General features: G+C 35.9%; 1 protein-coding gene across 15 annotated transcripts in view; it reads left to right on the forward strand.

Annotated features, from left to right (window-relative positions):
- VPS13B (vacuolar protein sorting 13 homolog B) overlaps positions 1 to 22,974 on the forward strand; it is an 803,192-nt gene that overhangs the window by 287,204 nt on the left and 493,014 nt on the right. Inside the window, exon 20 of one of the 15 annotated variants that reach the window (XM_078441718.2) lies at positions 2,363 to 3,942. The exons of the other annotated variants lie outside the window; for them this stretch is intronic. Coding sequence (XP_078297844.2) covers positions 2,363 to 2,505 — 143 coding nt within the window. The 3' untranslated portion in view covers positions 2,506 to 3,942. Of the gene's footprint in view, positions 1 to 2,362; positions 3,943 to 22,974 lie in introns of those variants that run through there. 15 annotated transcript variants of the gene reach the window in all.

The following is a 22,974-nucleotide window of genomic DNA, read 5'->3' on the forward strand; positions in this document are numbered from 1 at the left end:
GAAATTTATATAATTATAATTAGTGAGAAAAAGAGTTACAATAATCAATAGTTTTGAAGAAATCTGATTATGTATTAAGGATTACCTATTTTATGCACTTTATATTTAAGCTTTTGATTTTCCTTTGAGTGAGTTCACTTTCAGAGCTAGTTAATGAAAATAGTAATATACCAAATTATTTTGATACATTATGATGTATGTAGTATCTCATTGAAACATTATTTTGAAATCCAGTGTCTCATGGTAGTGACTTTGGAAACCTTTATATGTTGCAGAATTCATTTGCTTCTGAAGCACAGGCATTAAACATCACTTTGTAATAATTGAGGGAGATTGTTACCATGACATTTTAATACTTGTGATTAATAATGAGAATGAAAGGAAGGGATATTATCCTACTCTGTGCTAGCTCAATGGTTATTCCTTTTTTCTCTCCTTTCTTTTTCTTTTTCGTTTATTGTTTTAAGATTTTATTTTTAAGTAATCTCCATACCCAACGTGGGCCTTGAAGTTACAACCCCGAGATCAAGAGTCACATGCTCTACCAAATGAGCCAGCCAGGTGCCCTTTATTATTTTGAAACAGACATAAAAATAGAGAATAATGTAATGAATATCTCAGCTTTAAAAAAAAATCATTACAAATATATTTTGAGACTCCATTTTTTCTTCCCTAGTCCTGTCCTTCTCTCTCTTTACCATGTTAGCATTGGCCGCTGTTCTGAAGTTAGCAGTCATTATTCCTGTGCCTGTGCCTGTCTTTATGCTTTTAGTATATATGTATGTATGATTTAAAAATTATTGAAGTTTCATATTGTTTTCAATGTCTTGATTTCTTTGCTATTTTTACTTTTTCTATTCGATATTAAGTTTTTATTCTTAGAACTCTTGGTCATTTTTGTAGTAATCTCTTTTGTGAACAAACTGCAGTTTACTCTCTCCCATGGTTCTCATATCTGATCATAACCATCTGATGCCATGTTTCTTATACTAGCGGACAGTTGTCAGGGATAGGACAAACTCCTGAGTGACAACACTCCTGAGTGACAACATTGCACAGAGTTAACCTTGCTCTTTTTGATGGATAGCACCAATAAGCAGATTGTTAGAGGTGTTGTCCAGGTATCCCCAGAACTTGAACCAGGTGTCAGCAGTCAGGATATGGTCAGTAGCATACTCTCCTTCGACTTTGCTTTTTAAATATTTATTTATTTTTGAGAGAGAGAGAGAGAGAGAGAGAGAGCGCGCGCGAGAGAGAGAGAGCGCGCGCGAGCAGAGAGTTGCAGAGAGAGAAGGGGACAGAGAATCCCAAACAGGCTCTGCTGTCAGCACAGAGCCTGATGCGGGGCTTGAACTCATGAACTGTGAGATCATGACCTGAGCTGAAATCAAAAGTCGGACACTTAACTGACTGAGCCACCAGGTGCCCCTCTCCTTTGACTTTTATAGGGATCTGTAGGTTGTTTAGGTCTTTGTCATCTCACTTGTCAAAAGGCTTCAGAAGCTACAGGTGCTGGCTGGTGGAGCTCTCATCTACCCCTCCTCCAGTGACCCCCCTCCCCCCATCCCCATCCCCCAGCTATTCCTGGGGACAGGGACTGGATGTATTGTACCTGGGGGTTGATCTCTACTTAGTGAAGCTCATATGCATCTGGAGCCTCCATCTTGAACTTCCTGCCGTTCTTGCCTGTCAGGAAGTCAGTCTCTGAGTTGACCTAGAGGGTGCCAGGAATAGCCAGGGTTGTGATATTCTTTGGCGATGCAATGAAAGTATGGATCTTAGGATTCACATTGTTTTGGCCAGTGAAGTTTCTGTTGTAGGAGGTTGTAATTGTGATTTTTCTCATGTTGATGCCCTTTTTGTTCTACTGGTCAATGGCACATTGGCTAGGGAATTCCACCCACATCCTGTAGGATCTGTGCATAACTATTCCACTTAGCGATGTAGGTCGGCTTGGATATCAGTGCAGTGATTAAGCGAGATGTACTCTTGAACCTGTGAGCCAGCACTGGCCGAGATGGCTTGGCCTCATCTACTGAACACTTCATTTCCTTGTACTTGAGTTGGTGCAGCTGCCAATCAGACCCACTGGGTGTGCAGAGGATATTCTTCCTTCTCTGCCACAGTAGCTCCTGCCACAGAGTGGGCCAGATCAGGGTAAAGGGTGAATTGGTGTACTGCTTCAGCTTGTTGAGGTTAATTTTAGTCAGTTGGTTATAATGACAGCCAGGGTCAGGTGCCAAGAGTACTTGGATTTTATATGTAAGACTGGCCATGTCTCCTTGCCCTGCCTAATTCAGGTATTTCTTAATTTTATGCTTGTAAGAGAACACTGAGGGCCCCAATTTGTGCCCATTTTCAGATTGTCATCATGTCAGGATAGGAGATGGAGTCTACACCAGACCTATGCCACTGCACTATTGTACCTGTGCCACCTTTCACTGCAAGAATGCTTCCGTTTTAGGATCACATCTGTGGGTGAGGTCTAGCTGGAGATCATCTTGATAAACTTCACACCAGTCATTTGGGGGAACATCAACTTCCAGGGAGTCCCAAACTTGCCATTCACAGTTTCAAATTCCCAGTGCTGATACAGATGTTCCACAGGCCACCTCTATTGGGAGTGTGGGAATAAATGCCAATCAGAAGAATCCAGGGTGTGCATAGTTCTCCAAGATGATGTGGTGAATGATTCCAGATCCAGGCCTCCTGAAGCCCATGCTATTCTTGGAACCCTGTAGTTGCCAGAAATTTATACATTTCCTGTCTTTGGTGTGGTATTGAGAAGATTGAAAAAAGGTCTGAAAAAAAAAACAACAAAGATATTTTCTCCCGACTCAATTTTTAAGCCCTGAATAACTCATGAAGACAGAACCAAGCTCTTGATACATTTTCTTCAACACAGTTAATAGACATTGCATTTACATCAGTTAGGCGAATGCTAGAGGAAAGAATATGGATGGAAAATATCTATCCAGTGTTGGTGCCGAGCACCCAGCTTTCGCCTACATGACCCTGTGGACATCATTTCCTGAAGCACTTGAAAAGCGGGTGCACGTGCTTCGTGGAAGCCTTGCTCTGTGACGAGTGCTACTCCATGTACACACACTATCGTCAGCCCCAGACATGGAACTTGTTGTGCCAAAGCATCAAGATATCTGGCTGGATTTGGAGCCAAATTCTCCTGCTACCCCCTCTTCCTCAGCATCCAGGTCAGTGGCTGCCAGGACTTTCTGTAAGAGCTGGTGCTGCTCCTTTCTTGTAGAAGATGCCAACTCTTCGTTCTCCATGCCAGCAAACTTAGTGATCACCTTAAAGCTATAACCCTGATCTACCAAGAACCTTTGCCACTTGGTTGAGTAAGCCATTTCATGTGTGTTTTGGGACACCAATGAGTAGAGGAAGGCATTGTACTTCTCTGCAACCATCCCTTTTGTGGCTTGGAGCACTTGCTCCAGCTTCTGGGTCTCCTGTCACCAGGAGCCATCATGAGATGAGATGTGAAGGAGAACATTTGCTTCTGGTAGATCAAATGATGTGTAGCCTGTTGATTTGGGGGTTATGCTTGAAGTTCTGGAGTCTGTATCCCTCTTTCCCAGGGATAGGACCCTGAGCCAGGTCTTGATCAAGTAGTCATAGTGGATGGTGGAATGGCATGGCCACTTTAGGCACCCAATGCTGATGAACTGTGCCGTGACATCCTGCATGGCTCTGTAATTGGGCCACAGCTACAGATGTATCTTAGCCCACTCCATCTCCTGATTGGCTACAGTCACCCAGGTTATTATACCCAATCTTTTAAAGAGGATCAGGGACTAATTCACTTACTTGTGAACAATGTTCTTCTATAGTAGGTCAGTGTGGATGTACTCTTACTGTCTCATCTTGGCCCATTGGCACAATAGTGCTGCTATGTGGCATTGCTGCACACCAAGGATTTCTGCAGCTATCGTTTTTGCAGCTATTTCTGCAGGTATCGTTTTGTAGACAAGAGTAGGTTGCATTCTACAAACACTTTTATTTTACTTAAAATTTTTTTTTAAGTTTGTTTTTGAGACAGAGAGTGAGAGCAAAGGGGAGGAGGGGCAGAGAGAAAGGGAGAGAGGTAATACCAAGCAGGCTGTATGCTGTCAGTGCAGAACCTGATGCAGGGCTCAGTCTCACAGATCATAAGATCATGACCCGAGCTGAAACAAGAGTTGGACGCTCAACTGACTGAGCCAGCCACCAAAGTACCCTTTAAATACTTTATTTTAAAAAATAAGTTTTCAAGTTCCATGAAAATCTGTATTTGAGTTTTATTACTTTTTTATGTTTAATCTCTTCACCCAGCATGGGGCTCAAACTCACAACACTTAACTGACTATGCCAGCCAGGGGCCTCTGTATTTATATCTTAATTAAAACTTGATTAAACTTACCTGTATTTTATCTTGTGTATATGTTTGTGTGTGTTTGGGTGTGTCTTTTATCATACCCTATACATACAATTTTAATATTTTTTATTTCTTATTTTTTAATTTATTGGCTAGGACTTTTACCGCTAAAAGTGGCAATTGTCAGCTCCTTCTGTTTCTTGATGATAAAAGTCCTAATGTTACCCCATTGAGTGTGATATTTTATTACATTAAGTATGGTATGATGGTAAGTATATATTTGGTAGATACCTTAATCAGGTTGAGGAAGTTTCATTATTAAACTATACATGCAGTCTTGCAACAAACCCATCTTAGTCATGATTTATTTTTATGTAACTAAACGATCATGGAATAGTGTGTGTCAACATTTGTGAGAGATAAAGCAGTGCTTGAAAAGTAATTTATACCTTTATGTAAGTCATAATATATATTACATATATTATGTAAGTCATCATGAAGAATGCAAATCATATATATATATATTTTTTCCCCCCTTGTATTTTCCTTAGTCAACTTCCTGTGTAATTTTTTTTCTTGGTTTGGTGTCAGGGTTTGCTAGCCCTATATAATACATTGGTAAAACATTTTTTTTTTTTTTTTTTTTTTTTAATTCTCTGAAAGAGTTTGTAAAAGATTAGAAAGATCTTTAAAAGTTTTATGGAATTTTTCTCAGAACTATTTGGTCCTGTCCCTTCCTACATATTTCTTCCCACCCTCCTTCCTCCTCTTCCTCCTTTATTTAAAAAAATCTTTTGTTTTCTTTGTGCTTTTTCTTTCCACCACTGCAGCCTCATCTTCCTCACTCCCTCTCTCCACCTCTTTTAATATTTTTAAATTTTTTTTTTTTTTTCAACGTTTATTTATTTTTGGGACAGAGAGAGACAGAGCATGAACGGGGGAGGGACAGAGAGAGAGGGAGACACAGAATCGGAAACAGGCTCCAGGCTCTGAGCCATCAGCCCAGAGCCTGACGCGGGGCTCGAACTCACGGACCGTGAGATCGTGACCTGGCTGAAGTCGGACGCTTAACCGACTGCGCCACCCAGGCGCCCCTTAATATTTTTAAACTACTGTTTCAATTCCTCTGATAGGTGTAGGATATTCATATTTCCTGTTGACTTAGTTTTGACGATTTTATTTTTTCTAGGATGCTATATTGAGAGCTTGCCTTACTCATTATTTCAAACTTGAATAATAGTTTATCTGGGTATAAAATTCTGCTTTGATTGTTATTTCCTTTTTTTGAGAAGTCTGCTGTTTGTCATTTCGTTTTAGGTAATATGTCTATTCCCTCTACTTGATTTTATATCTTTTTGTTTACAGTTATTTTATGTAGTTTAACCCTTATTTACTCAGTTGTGGTTTTCATTTTATTTATCCTACTTGGGAATCATTTTGCTCTCTGAAAATGAGAATTTGTGTCTTTTCATCAATTCTCAGAAAATTTCAACTGTTGTGTCCTCAGGTATTGTTCTCCACTTTTCTCTTCTTCTGAAACTCTGATAAAACATATGTTGGATACTATCATTCCATCATTCTTGTATCTGTATCCCTCTTTCATATTTTAATCTTTCTCTTTTTGTGTTACATTTTGAGTGATTTCTTTAGGTTCACTAATTCTTGTATAATTTGATGTTTAACCTATCTACTGTGTTTATAATTTCATTGAATATATTTTAAAATTCATTTTGAACCTCTTTAAGCACTCTATTCTTTTTTTTTTATTGTATTTAGTCTTAAGTTTTATATTCCACCTTTTAGTTATCTAATTCAAACATTCTGTTATAATCTACAATTAATAATGTGGTTATTTAAAGTTTTGTCAGATCTGTTTCTGCTGTTGTATTCTTTTCATAGATCATGATGGCCTATTTCCTCATATTTTTACAAGTTTGAATTATTAGCACACGTTGGACAGTACATTATCTAAATTAGTTTTTTTAGTCTATGGATATGTTTAACAATTATTCTTTTTGTTCTTTTATACCAGGTGCTGAATTTTTCTAAATCTCCTTTTTATTGTCTTTGTCCTTTTCTGATAATGCAAATAATGTAAAATTGATGTGCCGATTCACTGGGTTTTAAAAAAAACTGTCAGATCTTATTTTGTAGTCTGTGTTACTAATTATGTTGAAGTCCTTTTGTAACATACTTAATTTATAGGAATTTTCTTCTAATTCCTTTTTATCATTTAAAAAAAATTAGACATACTAAAAAGTGTAACAATTTATTTTACAAGAACACCCATAGCAAACATGACAAAGCAGAGGTTTAGAAAGGAATTGCATTCTGGAGTTTGCTTTTCTTCATTGGGAATCCTGAGACCACCATATGAACAGTTTTGAGCTAGAATATGAGAAACCATGGTGATGAGAGCTGAGATGCCCTACCCCATAAGCAGTCAGTATCCAGCTTGCCTGGCACCTGACTACACACATCACAGTCAGCCTCAGCTGAGATCAACCAGGGCTAACAGAAAGACTTTCCAGGTGGGGATCCCTGAAATGGGTGATCTAACAAGCTAAGTAAATGATAGTTGTTTGAAGCCTTTGAATTTTGGAACGGTGTGTTACATAGCAAAAACGAGCTGTTAAAGGTATCATGATATATGTATTCTTTCTCCACCTTTATTTTCTTATTCAGCTTATGCTACATACCTCATAGCTATTTAACTGTGGTTCATTCATTTTCTTTCTTTATATTATTCCATTATATGACTGTACTGCAGTGTTTTTATTTTTTTCTTAGAAATTATTTAAATTAACATTTTAAAAAATTATGAATAATCCTTTCACGAGCATTTTTATACATGTCTCCTTATACACGTGTGCAAGAATTTCAGTGTTTTAAGTTTCAGATCTAAGTTTAAAAAAATTAAAAGTTAGGGGGTACCTGGGTGGCTCATTGGGTTAAGTGTCTGACTCGGCTTAGGTCATGATCTCACGGTTGGTGAGGTAAAGCCCCACAATTAGCTCTGTGCTGACAGCTCAGAGCCTGGAACCTGCTTTAGATTCTGTGTCTCCCTCTCTCTCTGCCTTTCCCCAGTTCAGGCGCTCTCTCCCTTGCCCCCTCTTTCTTTCAAAGAATAAATAAACATTAAAAAAATATAAGTTAGGAGGTATTGTTCAGACCATGATATAACTTGCCCTGTTCATTTCAGCAAGTTTGGATTTACTGAACTGGTACTATTAATTATACCAGACAGTCTTCATTTTATTGTTATAATCTGCTTGTCTAGGGTGAAACTTGAACTCTGCTGAGGTGCATGTCATAAGATTTCTTTTTTTTTGTTACTAAGATTAATCTTATGGCCTTATGTGGGTTTTTTTGGGTTTATTGGATATAATTAATAAATAAACAACCTTATGTTTTTTTAGTTGCTAACAAAATAAAATTTTTAGCCCATATTTAGCACACCACAATTCTGATCATAGATGAAATCAAGATTGCTAAGTAGAAGGATGATGAAAATAAACTTTTTCAGATGACATGCAAAAGTTATTTGTTTTACCTCTGCAATGCTTAAACACCATGGACATAAATTAGATGATGCTATTTCCCCATGGAACCATTTAAAACAACCCTCTATTCTGAAAGTCAGATAAGGTGATTTTGATCAGAGAACTAGTCTTTGCATTAACATTTTAATAAATGATGTAAAGAATGGCCGTATTATTTTATCTTCATGAAATACGAAAGTACAATCATCATGATCCATTACTTAGAGCAAGGAAGCTATTAAAAAATGATTTTATTTTTCAGTTTCTCATAGACCATTTTGTTTTTAAGTATAAATTATTTGTACTTCTTCCACAGTTTTAATGGCAGCACATTAATACGTACTTTAAATATTTTGAAATATAAAATTAAACTTGAGTGCTTTTTTCATAACATGAAAACATTCTGCCAAGTGCCATCTTTGAATGTTATTTTGAGAAAATTTGCAACTCTCAGATGTTCGCCAGTTTTTCATATTTAAAATAGATTATTTTCTGTCTCATGAAAAGAATAGTTTATTTCTAAGGAATGTGGGACACTGTTCATATTTAAAAATATCATGCTTTTTCTTCCTCTATTTACATTGATAATTGCTTATTGGGGGTGCAACTCAGTATCTGTTGCAAATGTATCTTACAGAGAATCTAGAATCAATAATAGAGAAAATCCAGAACAATATGTATTATACGATCAGAACTGTAGATAAAATACAGAATCCCTCATTAAAGTCTTCCAAGAATATACAACAGGATATTAACATTTGTTATTTCTGGTAACTAGGGGTTTTGAGTTCTTTCTTATATTCTCTATATTGTTTTAATATATTGTAGTATGCATGTATTTTTTTATACTGCTTGTGTTTCACAAATTTTGTTGAAGTGATAAAGAGACAAAAATATCTGCTACTTGTAGAACGTATAAGTGGCGAGGACAAGTAATCACACAGATAAATATAAAATTGAAATTGCAATAGTATCATAGAGGAAAGAATCATAATATTAGGAGAGATTATACAGTAGAAAGACTTGACCTGGTTTGGAAAATTGGGGTAAGCTTTCTTGAAGAAGTGAGGTAATAAGTGTAGATATCAAGGAGTTAGTATAGGCATTATGGAGGTGAAGAGGATCACTTTTCTGACAGAATGTTATGTGAGAGGGTAATATGGTGACTAGAAGGAACTGAAGGAGTGGAGAGAGCAAGTGGGAAAATAGTGCAGATGAAACTGGAGAAAAAGGTAGGGGCCACACTCTGCTGAGACTTTAGTGCCTTGAAAGGAGTCATGTTTTCATCCATTACAGCAATACTAAGCCATAGAAAGGCTCAATTATGGCGGTGTTGACAGGATCACATTATATTTTGAAAAGGTCATTTGGCTGTAGTGTGAAGAAATGGCATGATCAGTACATGCTGGCATGAGAGTGAGTGTTGATGGACTATTACAGAGGCAATGGTAGTAGTTCCTATAAGAAATAAGTAGTTTGATCTTAGCAGGGAGGCTGGATATGGAGAGGTGTAGAAAATTTGAGGATTATTTAGGATGTAGAATTCTCAGTATTTAGTGATGATGTATTGCATCCATGAAGAGAGAGATATTACAGATAACATCTGGGTTTCTGACTTGCATGGTAGATGCAATTAAAAATAATAAGGCTAATAACAAATTTAAAATAGTTTTCTAGAGAGGTTAGCAACTAAAATGAAATCACTTGGAGAGTTTCTCAAAGTGAAATTATTTATGGTGGTAGAAGGGGAGTGGATCAGCAGATTGTAATATGAATCTCTTTTCAAGAATTATCTTGAAATTAATTTTTGTTATATAGTAGTGATGTTCATGTTTAAATTGATACAATTTTAAATTAGTTTTTTAAATTATAAAATACTTAAGTATTATTGGAAAAAAGAACTGTAATGGTAAATATGAAATAAAAAGTAGAAATACCCTTCTCAGTTTTTCCCAGGAAGAATTTTGCTATTTTTAATAATTTATTCTGTTTGGAAACTAGATTCTTGATTTGAAAATACTATTCTCAAATAAGGCTATTTGTCAACTAATCAATTCCTAAATGTTTTTTGGTCTTGTTTATTCTAACGTTTATTTTTTAGTATTTGTAGCCTTTTGTTAAATTTCTGTCTCATTAATCCCACTTATTTATCCATCTTTCCACACAGATTCTTATCAGATACCTTCTTTGCTTCAAAACCATTTGTGGATTCCTCGTATAGCCCACAAGATTTGAGTTTAAGCTTAATTAAGAAAGGCATCACCTGTTTACTTTCAAATACTTGACCATTTTATATGCATTTCTTTTCTTCTTCCTGAACTGTGTGTGTGCGTGTGTGCGTATAACTGCTTCGTTATCTTCAAGTGTCCTTACCTTCCTTCCTGGAATCTCTTTTTAATATGGAAAATACTGACAGCTTTCTAGACCCAGATCAAACATACTCTCTCTTAAAATATGACCACTTCCAGGGTTCCTGGGTGGCTCTGTCTGTTAAGCATCCGACTTTGGCTCAGGTCATGATCTTGGAGTTTGTGAGTTTAAGCCTTGTGTCAGGGCTCTGTGCTGATAGCTCGGAGCCTGGAGCCTGCTTCAGATTCTGTGTCTCTTTCTTTCTCTGCCCTCCCTCGCTCTCTCTCTCAAAACAAACATTAAAAAAATAAAAATAAAAAACCATGACACTGCCTGTAAGACTTAGCAGTTTGTTGTTGTTGTCAAATTTGTCTAAATTTGCAAATAGCATCATCCTACTTATACCTATACTACATTATGTCATTTGTACTCTATTTATATTTTAGCTCCCATTAAATGTGAGTTTTCAAGAAAACTGGCACGTGATAGTTATTTAGTAGACCTTTGCTATGAGTCCTGTTGTAATGGAGGCAAAGAAAAAGTCATCAAGTATCTTAATATCTAGAGAGAAAAGAGACATATGCATATCTTACTATAAATCAGTGTGGTAGCATTAGAAGAGATGAAAACATCCTTGAGAGTGTGGAAGAGGGAATGGTCAGGTTCTAATTGGGAAATAGTTCATCTTCACAGAGGAGCTTGGTAGATCTTAATCTCTTTTAATATAAGGTTCTAATCCATCCTACTTGTGTTATATCGTGATATGGATTATTTTTTTCTGCCCACTTCTTGTAGAATCTTAGTATTCCCAAACATTTATCAAGGAAATATGGTAGGGGCTACTAAAATAGGTCCAACTCCATAGTTTAAAACTTTGATTTCCAAGTTACACCAGTAAATTATAGGCAGTCTTCTTCTTAAGTAACTTTGTTTTCAATAATTTTAAATGTACAGACCCTGATAGGTTATACTATGCTGTCATTATTCCTGCTACTGGTAGTATATAGGCTTGACACAAACAAAGTGATCTCATCCAGTTCTTTCAGAAGAGTTCCATCACCTTATTTCCAGTCTCACTTGTTTCTGCAGCCTTCCTACTTGGCACAAGGACTCTTGGTTCATAAATAGCTCCATAGAGTTTATTCTTAGAAATGGAGAGTCATCAAAAGAAGCTAATAAAAAGATTGAAAGAAAAACTTCTATTGACCAAGAAAACTTGAGCTTTGGTCAACAAATAAAAGAGAATAAGTTTCTATGTGATTGAAGAAGGATTTTTCTTTTAAGAAATTTCAAGAGACAAATTTGAAAATTTTATGCAATAAGAGCATAGTTTGATTAAATGTTTTTTCTTCCAAATTCCTAGTTCTAATGAATTTACTTAAAAGCGTAAAGACAGACAAAATCTTGTGTTCTTGATAATCATACATGTATCAGTCCTGGGAGAAAAGACAGGTAAAAACGAAATCAGGTTCATTGACTACTCTAAAGAAAGTTGCATGATGGAAGCTCATATAGTAAAACATTTAATCATGTAAAGTTGAAAGAAATAAACTCAGTACTCAAGTCCTTTGACATTGTGAAGTGGTGGAGCTAGGGGTTAAGGGATGATTAATTTCAGGACAAAGAAATGTTGGCTCACTGAGTTTTAAAGGCAGGCTTGCATACAGCTTACCTCAGGTGTAAGTTGAGTGCTCCTTGTGAGAAGATACATTCTTAATATAGCACGCTTCTTCCAGAACAGTGCACAGCACTTGCTTGTTAATGTTATCATTTACTGAGAAAAAATAGCACTAGAAGCATTCCTGAATCTATTTCTTGTTATATTTACTTGACCTACGTCTCCCCCTAAGTCTCTCTCTTTTTTTGAAAGTGATTGAACATATTTCCAAATAAGTCCTGGGTACCAGATCCTTGAGGAAGTCTCATTCATAATTTGTAGCAGTTAAAACAATTATGAAAAAAAGATGAGCTTTGAAGAGTATGCTCTGTTGTTTTATAATATTCTATGATTTCATGTCACTTGTTTTTTCCATGTTAAAAATCTTTATTTTAGAGTAAAATAGGTGTGTTACTTAAAACTGATTAAACATGATAATACTGATTTCCAAAATGATCAGATCGATGATTCAGAAAATAACTTACTATATTACCCTTGTTCTGTGAGAAAATGAGATTGCACTTAAGTCATTGCAACTCAGTTTATTTTCTAATTTTACAACACCCAAAACTGCAAAGAATTCTTTTTTAGATGAATAAAAATAGCACCACAAATTGCTTTTTGAGACTTAAGTAATTGGGAAATGTTTGGTTAAGTTGAGAAATAAGTTTTAATTTTCATTCTTAATAATCAAAAACTTACAACTTTGGGGGAAAATAACTTTTACGAGCTTGCTACTCCAGGCGTTTTTTTCCTTTTGTATTTCAAAGTCTGTGCTTTCTAAACAATAGAGAAGAGATATCCTAGGATACAAAGAAATACAACTTAAACTAAAATTAGATATTTCATCAGATTCCTGAGACTGGTTTTAATTTTCCATAGATGTTTTTAGTGTGTTCACATGCTAGGAATTTGAATATCTTTAAATATTTATCCTCAAACTGCATAAAAATTTGCCTACATTTAGAAAACATGTCAGAATTGGATTTTTAAATGGAAATTGCCTGTTATAATGTAGGTTATCTTTAAAGTTTTCTTATTTAGGGCAAACATATTGGTCAGAAATCTCTTTATTGAAAGTTGCCTCTATCCAGAATCACAACTTTTTAAAGTATCAAGAATGTTTAATGCAAGCCATGCCAGTAGTCTTTGGAGACAGAAATCCAGTTCTGATTGAGTAGCATCCAGAGTGGATTTTTAACCGAGGCAGAGACAAGGGAAGAAGTATACAACAAAGAAAGAAAATAGCATCTAGTCATGGGAGAAGGGAAATTGGAAAGTGAGCGGTGGAAGAATAGAGAGACTCTGAAAGACGGCACAGAGTTTATCAGAATTTCCTCTTCGTTGGTGTTATTTGTGGGATAATGTAATTTCCCTAATGCATTTAGGGTGGGTAAAAGGTTAAGTAGAACTACACTACTTTAGCTCTAATTGTTGTCTCTGCCTTCAAGCTTCCAAACTTGCTTTGTTATATTCTTTACCTCACTCAGAGTAATTTTTTTTCTCTTTACTATAAAAAGGGCCATGTTGTTCCCTGCCCTCTCTATTCACATTGAGAACAGAAAATTCCAACTACTTTCCCTAACTTAAAAATCCCCTACCTACCTCTCTGATATAATCTATGATTCTGCCCCTTCATATTATATTCTTACTACACTGTCTTTGTTTTTGCTTAGGGCTGTTGTTTTAGCTGTGCCTTATGTTTGGAATGGTAGTCTTAATGCTTTGCACTTGCCCAGTTCTGTGCTTACATGTCACTTTGATAGAGAGGTCTTCATGACTGTTCAGCATTAAGAAGTCATTAAGCTCTTGGCTATTACTATAGTAAATGTCTTTGAATTATCCTTATCACTATATTTTCTTGGGTGTTTGCTTTTTTGTTTATTTCTCTACAAATTATCGGTAGTGACCAGAATATAGTTGGTGCCAGTAAATATTTGTTGGGTGAATAAATGTATGAACTTCCCTCCTAGGGCTAGGTGTGCTATCCACATAGTATCAGTGTATCTGGTCCAAGTGATGCTATTCATAATTTTCAGATACTTGCTTGCACTGTAACTTTTATTATAATGAAAATGAGACCTAATAGTAATAGTGTGAAAGAATTTTCAAATTGATACCTGGAAAACTAGATTTGAATCTTAGCACTTGCAGGTATAACATAAATTAAGCCTAGTCACTGTACTTCTGTGACTGTGTTCGTTCTTTAGTAAAGTAACCTCTCATGGGGTTGTTCTGAAGTTTAAATGAAATGGCTTATTTTGGACTTTTTCATGAAGCATTACAGTTTTAAGTTTTCTCTTGTTTCCCACAAATGAAATATCTTTACCTATTATTTCATCATAAAGCAGTTTTAAAAGGTGAGCTTTAGAAGCACCTGGGTGGATCAGTCAGTTAAGATTCTGACTCTTGATCTCAGCTCAGGTCTTGATCTCAGGGCTGTTAGTTCAGGCCCCACATTGGGCTCTGTTCTGGGTGTGAAGCCTACTTTTAAAAAGAAAAAAAAGGTGAGCTTTAGTTTTATAATTGTACTACATGTATTATACAAATACATAAGTTAAAATTAAATTCCATAGAGAATCTCGAGCATTGCTGGAGTATTTTATGAATTGCAAGCTGGTTTATTTAATAATTTCTTCGGCTTTTCTCCAGTTCTTTAATTTCTGCATCTTTTCCTTTCCTTTCTGTCATAACCAGCCAATTTTTTTGATTGGTTATTCGTGTAATTTGTATCTAGTTTCTTTATGCTCCCTACAGTATTTATTATGGAAAATATAAATAATTAGCTAGAATCATGGATATATTATTCATCATTTGAAGGCTTTGGAAGAATAAAGTCCATTCAGCTTTATTTTTTATTTTTTTTTTGCCCAGAATGACCTTTATTCCTCTTTCTTAACTATTCAAATCTATCTCTCCATATTCAGTTAATATCTACCTTCTCTCTAGTGAGTTTCCCAACCTGCTGTATCTAAAATGATTGACTGTTTTTAAAAATCTGTTGTCACCTCTTGTTGTAGTTCATCATATTTTACCCTTTTTAATATCATATTTTGTGTTTTTAAGTCATCGGTAATTAATCACTTTATTTTTCCTACTATACTATTTTGTAGTTTTTAACAGTTAGGTTTTTTGTTAAGGAATTGTATGTTTCTATTTAGATTTCAAGCTCTTTGAGATCTCTTTACGTAGTGTCTGCTGTATCATCTTTATTCATTTTATGTGCTTAATAAAAGGTTTTTGTTTTTGTTTTACTCATTAAACAGCCATTCCTTTTGCCCCCAAAGGAAATAGTTGTATATTTTATGAGGGCAGTATTGTGAAATGGTTAAGTGGCAGAGCTATTCTAGACATATTGCTTAAGTTTGAGTCCCAGCTTTACCACTTATGAGTTGTAGGTCCTTGAGAAGGTCACCCCACCTCTCTTTACCCCAATTTTCTCATCTTTAGTGAAGAAAATAATTTATTTCAGGGTTGTTGTGTGGATTAACTGAGAAAATAGATGTAAAATGTTTAACACATGATTTGGGACATAGTTTTACCGCTCAGTGTATACTATCCTCATTAATATTTTCATGGATATTTTATGGCATAGTGGAAAGAGGCTGAAGTCAGTCCTTGCTGAATCATTGTGACCTGGGGATTATTTTGTTTTATTTTTGTGGATTAAATGTTACTTTATTTATAAACACACACACATGTGTATATATATATAGAGAGAGAGAGGGAGAAAGGACGCGCGTGTGACAGAGGGCACGAGAGTTGAGAGAAGGCACGCATGAGCGCAAGATCTTGGTTTGCAAGCATAATTCCTTCTGGAAACATGCTTGTAATCCAGAGCACTTGTATATCAAAGCAAATTTCCCCGTAAGAAGTAATGGAAACTCAGATGATTTGTTCCACAACCCAAAAATATTCATATAAAAATGATTATAATACTGTAATAGAACACAGAATAATAAAGAAAATACAAAATATAAACAAAAATAAATCAGTCCCCACTTACCTTTGAAAACCTTTGCGGCTGTGACAAGACAGAGGAGGTTATTGTGTAGGACGACTTTCGGTATCACTAATGGAATCACTGCTATCGATTGGCTCAGTGGAATCTTCTTCTTTTCGTGCACGTTTAACAAGGAACCTGTCCAGTGACACTTGCTTTTGCCTCTTTTTGAGGATTTCACGGAAATGTGACATTGCATTGTCCTTAAACAGATTCATCGCTTGCACTGCTATAGCCTTATTCAGGTGGTGCTTTTCTGCAAAGTTTTGCATTGTTTCCCATATTTTACACATTTCCCATAATCTTATTTGAAGTGAGGGATTTCTCTGCCTTTTTCTTTTCCTCCTCTGCAGGTGAGATGCAGATGTAGACTTCTTATAAAATCTTGCAATTTCAGCCACTCACATACATCGTTTGCACTTCTCAATGATTTCCTTCTCAACTTCCATCATAATCATCTCCTCCTTCTTACTGCCTTTCTTGTCAACCTTTTCTGCGTGGGGCCATTGTATACACTTGCACAGGTGTTGACTATAGTACAGTAATAATAAACTCTTGTACTGTATTTACTGTAACCGGCCATGAGGCAGCAGAGGAAAGGGTCTATATCTGTAGGCAACCTGACCTAGAATGAAGCAAAGCATTCCTAAGCTTACTCTTGTATGGAAAAGCAAAGGACTATCCATAGGTACTTTGAAGTGACAAAAAATACACTAGTGCCAGTTGTGGGCACCTTCCAACGTTCTGAAAAATCCGTGATTTCTGCCAAACACTGTGGCCTGAGACTGAGCATCCGAGCATGGGAGACCATCACCCACAATCCCACAGTGAGAAGGAGGAGGAGAAAGGGAGAGAACCATTGGCCCAGTTGTGATCATGTGACATTTGGCCTCATGTACTACTCGCATTGCAAGACATTACTTGTTTATCAAGTTAAAATTTATCAGACATATTTGCTTATTTTGCAGAACACTCATAGAATAAGTTACTCGCAATCTAAGGTTTTACTGTATATCATAAATATGTAAGTACTAAGCACATGTATGAAGTCATAGAACAATTCTCTCTAGCAACTGTTTATTTTGAATTGCTGTTAAATTTCTGGAAGCAGAATATTGCTTTTCTCTTTCCCTCACTCCCTCCCATTTATCTGTCTGTTCATCCATCCTTTCGTCCATCCGTCTAAAAGGGACTTAATGCAACTGAAGGAAGGAAGTATTATTACTTCCAGCAGTTGGTTTAGTGTCTTTAGAACCTCAACTGTGAGAAAGCCTAATGTGCTTTTCTAAGACTCCAGCACATTCAGAGGGTGAGTATGTATACAGAAAAAAGTAAAAGTGTTAATCTGGGAAACAGATTTTGAAAGTATGAATATGGGTTTTCATAATATGGACTGTTACCATCTGTTACGTCTGTATCAGTGTCCCACATAAGAACACTACTTACAAAGAAGAGTGATTTATGCATGATGGTAGTTTATTCGTGGAGTATAAGTTAGTAATTTTATTTACAGCATAAAGATAGTTGCTCAGAGCTTTTTCATGTAAATTATTGTGACTATATGAAAAGAATGTTGAAAACCAAAGGTTAATTGTAGACAAATTTAAATTCATAACCTTTTTCTACTACCAACAATAAAAACCTCCTCAAATTGTTAATGTTTTGCTTTTCCTCTTAGATCAGAAGATGTTACAGTCATATCCACCCTTTTGGTCAGAGAGTCTCACCACAGGTCACATCTGAGGAGTAATGGTAGTGGTCTGTCCCGCCAGTTCTAAGAGGGTATTAGCACCATCTTGTGGTGCCTATTGTTCCCTGCCGTTTAGTTTTATTTAGTGCCCTGTCATTACACAAATCTTGATCACCAGAAAAGGAAAAGTAAGGAAGACTTCAGTTTGTTAGTTATATTTCCAAAACATATTCACATTCTGATGATTGGACACTTTTTACTATTGAATCCTTAACATTTACATAACATTTTTAATTTCAGATTTTTGCCTGTTTTGGTAATAATTGATTTAAATGCTTCAAAATCTTAGTTATGTACACCAAGATAGCTTTAAAAGTGTGGGAATAATACTTAAGACCACCCTGGTAGATATTACTTTGTTTTTCTCTGAATTATATAAAATTAAAATAAGTCCTATCAGATTGGGGCACCTGGGTGGCTCAGTCGACTGAGCCTCCAGCAGTTTCGACTTAAGTCGTGATTCTGGGGTCATGGGATTGAGCCCCATGTCAGGCTCTGTGCTGAGCATGGGGCCTGCTTAAGATTCTCTCTTTCTCTGTCTTTCTCTTTCTCTCCCTCTCTCTCACTCTGCCCGCCCAACTTGTGTTCTCTCTCTCTCTCTCTAATAAAAAATAAATTAATGTAAAAAAAGAATCAGAAGGAAGGATCTCCCTCAAGAGAAAGGAATTTTCCACAGTGATGTGGATAATGATGAAATAATCAGCAGTCTATAGAAATCAAAACCAATGTCTCTGAAAGCAAGGGGTAACCTATTGAAGACAACCTTTTTGTTTGTTTTAATTTTTTTTAAGTTTATTATTTTGAGAGAGCTAGAGACAGCACAAGTAGGGTAGGAGCAGAGGGAGGGGGTGAGCGAGAATCCCAAGCAAGCTTCACGCTACCAGCACAGACCCCAACGCGTGGCTCAAACCCGCAAACCATAAAATCATGACCTAAGCCAAAACCAAAAAGTCAGACGCTGAACCAACTGAGCCTCCAAGGCGCCCCTTGAAGACAATCTTTTGAAACTGAGTTAAGTTTACATACCAAAATTGACTCCCACTGTCAGTCAATTTGCTTCTGTCAGTGGTACCACAAATTCTCTTAATTTTCCAAGTTACATAATAGACTATCTATACCACCTTTTGCTTTTGTAGATCATAACCAAGTAGGCATAAATTCATAAAAAGTCTAATTAGAAAATGGTATAAATCTTTATTCTGAAATTATGCCCTTCCTTTTTTAAAGATGTTAACATACCCATGTTGGTTAGATGAAAGTAATTACAAATAATGAGGTTTTTAAAAATGTTGGTGTAAAAAAATAAAGTTACATTAATTAAAGAGTCAGCATTGTCTTAGATATAGTCTTAGATATAATATCTTCAAGTTTATGACATAATGTTGAAAAAAACCAGTGGTTTTCTTTTGTAATCAACTAATACTAATGCATGGGTTTGGTTACCTTCCAATTCTTATGTTTTCTGTTCTCTTATTCCGACAATAGTGTTTATGCCCAAAGGCTTTATTTGGAGGAGACTGTACTGGGATTAGTTTACTAGCTATAGGAAACTTGATCAAGTTACCACCTCTCCCTGATCCTCAGATTCCTCATCTGTAAAATAAAGAGGAGAATAGCTGGCATATGGTAATAGCCTAGCAAACAGTGGCTATTAACCTGGTATTATCACCAGAAGAGGACTTCAGAGTGGTCTTACCAAACAGTGTTACTGAACAATCTGTTAGATACTTACTATAATCTTAAGGAACTGTTAGGTATTCAATGCCCTTCATATGAAGGCTGCAGAGCCATACCTCTTGTATATAGTCTTATATGAAGGGTTGGCAAGCTTTTTCTAAATGGTTTCTAAATAGTTTAGGTTTTACAGACCATAGGTATCTATTTCACTTACTCTACTGTTGTAGCAGGAAACCAGCAATAGACAATATGTAAATGAATGAATATAGCTATGTTCCAATAAAAATTTATAGACACTGAAATTTGATTTTAATATAATCTTTACTTCATGCAATATCATTTTTTTGATCGTTTCCACTGTTTTAAGATGTAAAAACCTTTCTTGGCTTGTGATCTGTATAAACACAGATAGTTTGATTTTGGCTTGCAGGCTGTAGTTTACTGACTCCTTTCTTAGAGTCAAAACATGTGAGAGCAGTATAGCAGACAGTCTCCATAGTAGAGCATCAGAGATAGTATCTCCCATATATGAGGGATATCAGGGTTGTACTTCTGGTGCAGCTATAAAGCACTCTGATCTTAATTAAGATAGCTTTTGGAGAATACTATCCAGGATTCCTTGGGTTATTAGATAAATTAGTTACCCCCACCCCCTCACTGGGTGCCTAATGTACAGAATTATCCTACTCAGATATTAGCAGCTAGGGGCAGAGTAGTTCTTTGTCAGCTATCGTAAAGACATACACAAATGGAAAAGAAAGTGTGCTATTTGGTACGGTTTCCTAAATTAGATGTATACACCAGAAGCCATTGTCCTCAAGGACCTGTTGCAAAGGCATATTTGATTGAGATACATCACTATCATGTATCATTTTGACCCTAACTAGATTTTCATTTCTTGAATGTGCCTGTCCTATCACTGTATACCCTAACCCATCGGATGCTGAATATTTTTCCTCTTATATTTATCCTTTGGAAGACCATTTTGTATGACTGGATACCTTAGGCAAATAATTCAACACATTTTTGGTGCTATTAAATGACATTCTTAGTACTAGGATCTCTAAAACCAGAATTATTCTTAGTTTGTCATCCAATTTCATCACTAAGGTATGATAATGATGATGGGGTGATGATTGCAGCCGCTATCACTTTGTAAGTTTCTATTATGTAACAGATATAAATATTGTCTTCATAACAACCCTATGAATTATGTGTTGTTAGTCTCATTTCACTTAAGAAATCTACAGTTAAGTGATGTGGTCAGGGATATGTACAGCTAGTGTCAGTGCTGGAGTCAGTCATATACCTTTGACTCCAAAACTTTCTGCCCTCTCATGTTTCCATTAACTTTGTACATGTTTAGGGCATTGCTCTATTTTTATTTACTTCAGTGTCTCTAGTAAATAAATATTGATGAAGGCAGTGATTCTGTTTTAATTTGTCTTTGTACCTTTAGTTCCTATTCTAGTTGATGCCTAGTCAATGTTTATCGAATTACTGAGTGATTAACTGAGGACAGATTCAATATGATGGTGAAATAAGGGAAGAATGGCCTTATGTAAATTAGGAAGTCTCCATTGTTAGTGTAGTATGAGTAAGTAGGGGCAATTACTGTAAAGTGGGTCTTGCCTATAACTCATTCAGGGGTTCTAGTGGCATCATATAGGACTGTTGTCTTTGGAGACTATCTCTATTGTCAAATTATTAAGTATATAAAGTTACTGTTTTAGTGAGTTTTTTTAATCATATGGATTTGGCACTAGAATAGTGCCAGGTATACATGAATGTTTTCTCTCCTCTCTTTCTGTTTCTCTCTCTCACTGCATTTATGTCTACACACACACATATATATGTATGATATATGTGTGTATTATTTGGGATTGCAATTAATTTGAAGTTAATAGATTGTAATTATTAAAATGAGAAACTCACTGAAACTTTATTAGAAGCCCCATGTATAATATCACACACAAAGGTGAGTGTGTATGTGTGTGGCTATAAAGGCATTCTGTGGAATGAGTACTTCTCCCATAGTGCCATACCTGTATTCCCTAAAATCCTTGCATTTGGCACATAAAATTATAGGGCTTATAGGGAAAATAGGGTTAGAAGCAATTACCTCTCAAAACATATGGAACTCTATAAGCAGAGTGAGGAAAACAGTAACAATTAGCACAGTTAAGTCTTTGGCAGTTGTAATCAGCATCCATGTTAGGATAGCCTTAAATTCTGAGGCTCATGATTTATTTGGATGCAGATCTTTGAGGAAATTTTCTTTTAGAAATGAACAGTTTCATCAAAATGAAAAAAATATGAACCAATGTATAGACTTTCTTAACTTTTTAAAACCAATAAATGGGGGGGCACCTGGGTGGCTCAGTTAATTAACCGTCTGACTCTTGGTTTTGGCTCATGTCATAATCTCACAGATTATGCCTGTGATTGAGCCTGGCATTGGGCTCTGCACTGGGTGTGGAGCCTACTTAAGATTCTCTCTGACCCTCTGTCTCACTCTCAATAGAATAGAATAGAATAGAATAGAATAGAATAGAATAAGTAAATGTCTTAGCATGTTCTTTGTCTACACTCCTATCTTCTTCAGATAGCTCAACATATAGAAGGTGTAGTGATTCTTGAAGCCCCTGAGGCAGTCACTGCCTGCATGAAAGGAAAGTGCTGTGTTTCGATGGGATTATCATTTTTCCCCTTAAGATCATCATATATTGTAAAAAGCTTTTTCTTTAATTGTGAGAAAGTGGAAAGCTTCAAATTGTGCTGAGAAAAACTCTATCTGAATCAATACAAACTTTTGGTTATACATCATTGCCCTACTTAACCAATCACAACTGAACTAGTATTGCTTTAAAGAAATGTAAACTGTAGTGTAAAAGGCTGTTTAAGCTTTTAGGTCAAAATAAGTAGATACTGACTTAAACTTTTTGTGAATCCAAAATGGGAAGAATTTTACCTGTTTTTTTTTTTAATTTTTAAAATTTTTTTTTAATGTTTATTTACTTTTGAGAGAGAGAGTGAGACAGAGCGTGAGTGGGGGAGGGCCAGAGAGAGGGAGACACAGAATCGGAAGCAGGCTCCAGGCTCTGAGCTGTCAGCACAGAGCCCGATGTGGGACTTGAAACACGAAACATGAGAACATGACCTGAGCCGAAGTCGGATGCCAAACTGAGCCACCCAGGTGCTCCCTATCTGTTTTGTTTTTAATTTTTATTATAAGTAATAAACATCTAGTCATGGTGTATGGCATAGTGTTAGACCCTGGAAAATAATGGGAATAGAGATAAAGTTAAAAAAGACTTAGGAAATAGAAACTAAAAGAGGTTCCAGAAAAATGTAATTGCACATGGAGGAAGTAATAAGATTTAGAATTGAAAGGGAATGCGGAGAATATGATATTTACTTGAATTACTTATTTTATAAAAATCCATTAGTGGTTACTAGAAGTGGATAATAGAAGAGGGAGAACTTACTTGAGAGGTGTTACAGAAAAAAAAGTTATAAGTGCAGGGCTTTGTAGTCATACAGATTTTGTTTTGAACCTTACGTTCTGAGCTTATTAGCTTTGATGATTTTAGTCATGTAACTTCATTTTTCTAGGGCTCA

This window comes from Panthera onca, chromosome F2 (genome assembly GCF_046562875.1).
Source record: "Panthera onca isolate mPanOnc1 chromosome F2, mPanOnc1 haplotype 2, whole genome shotgun sequence".
NCBI lineage: Eukaryota > Metazoa > Chordata > Mammalia > Carnivora > Felidae > Panthera > Panthera onca.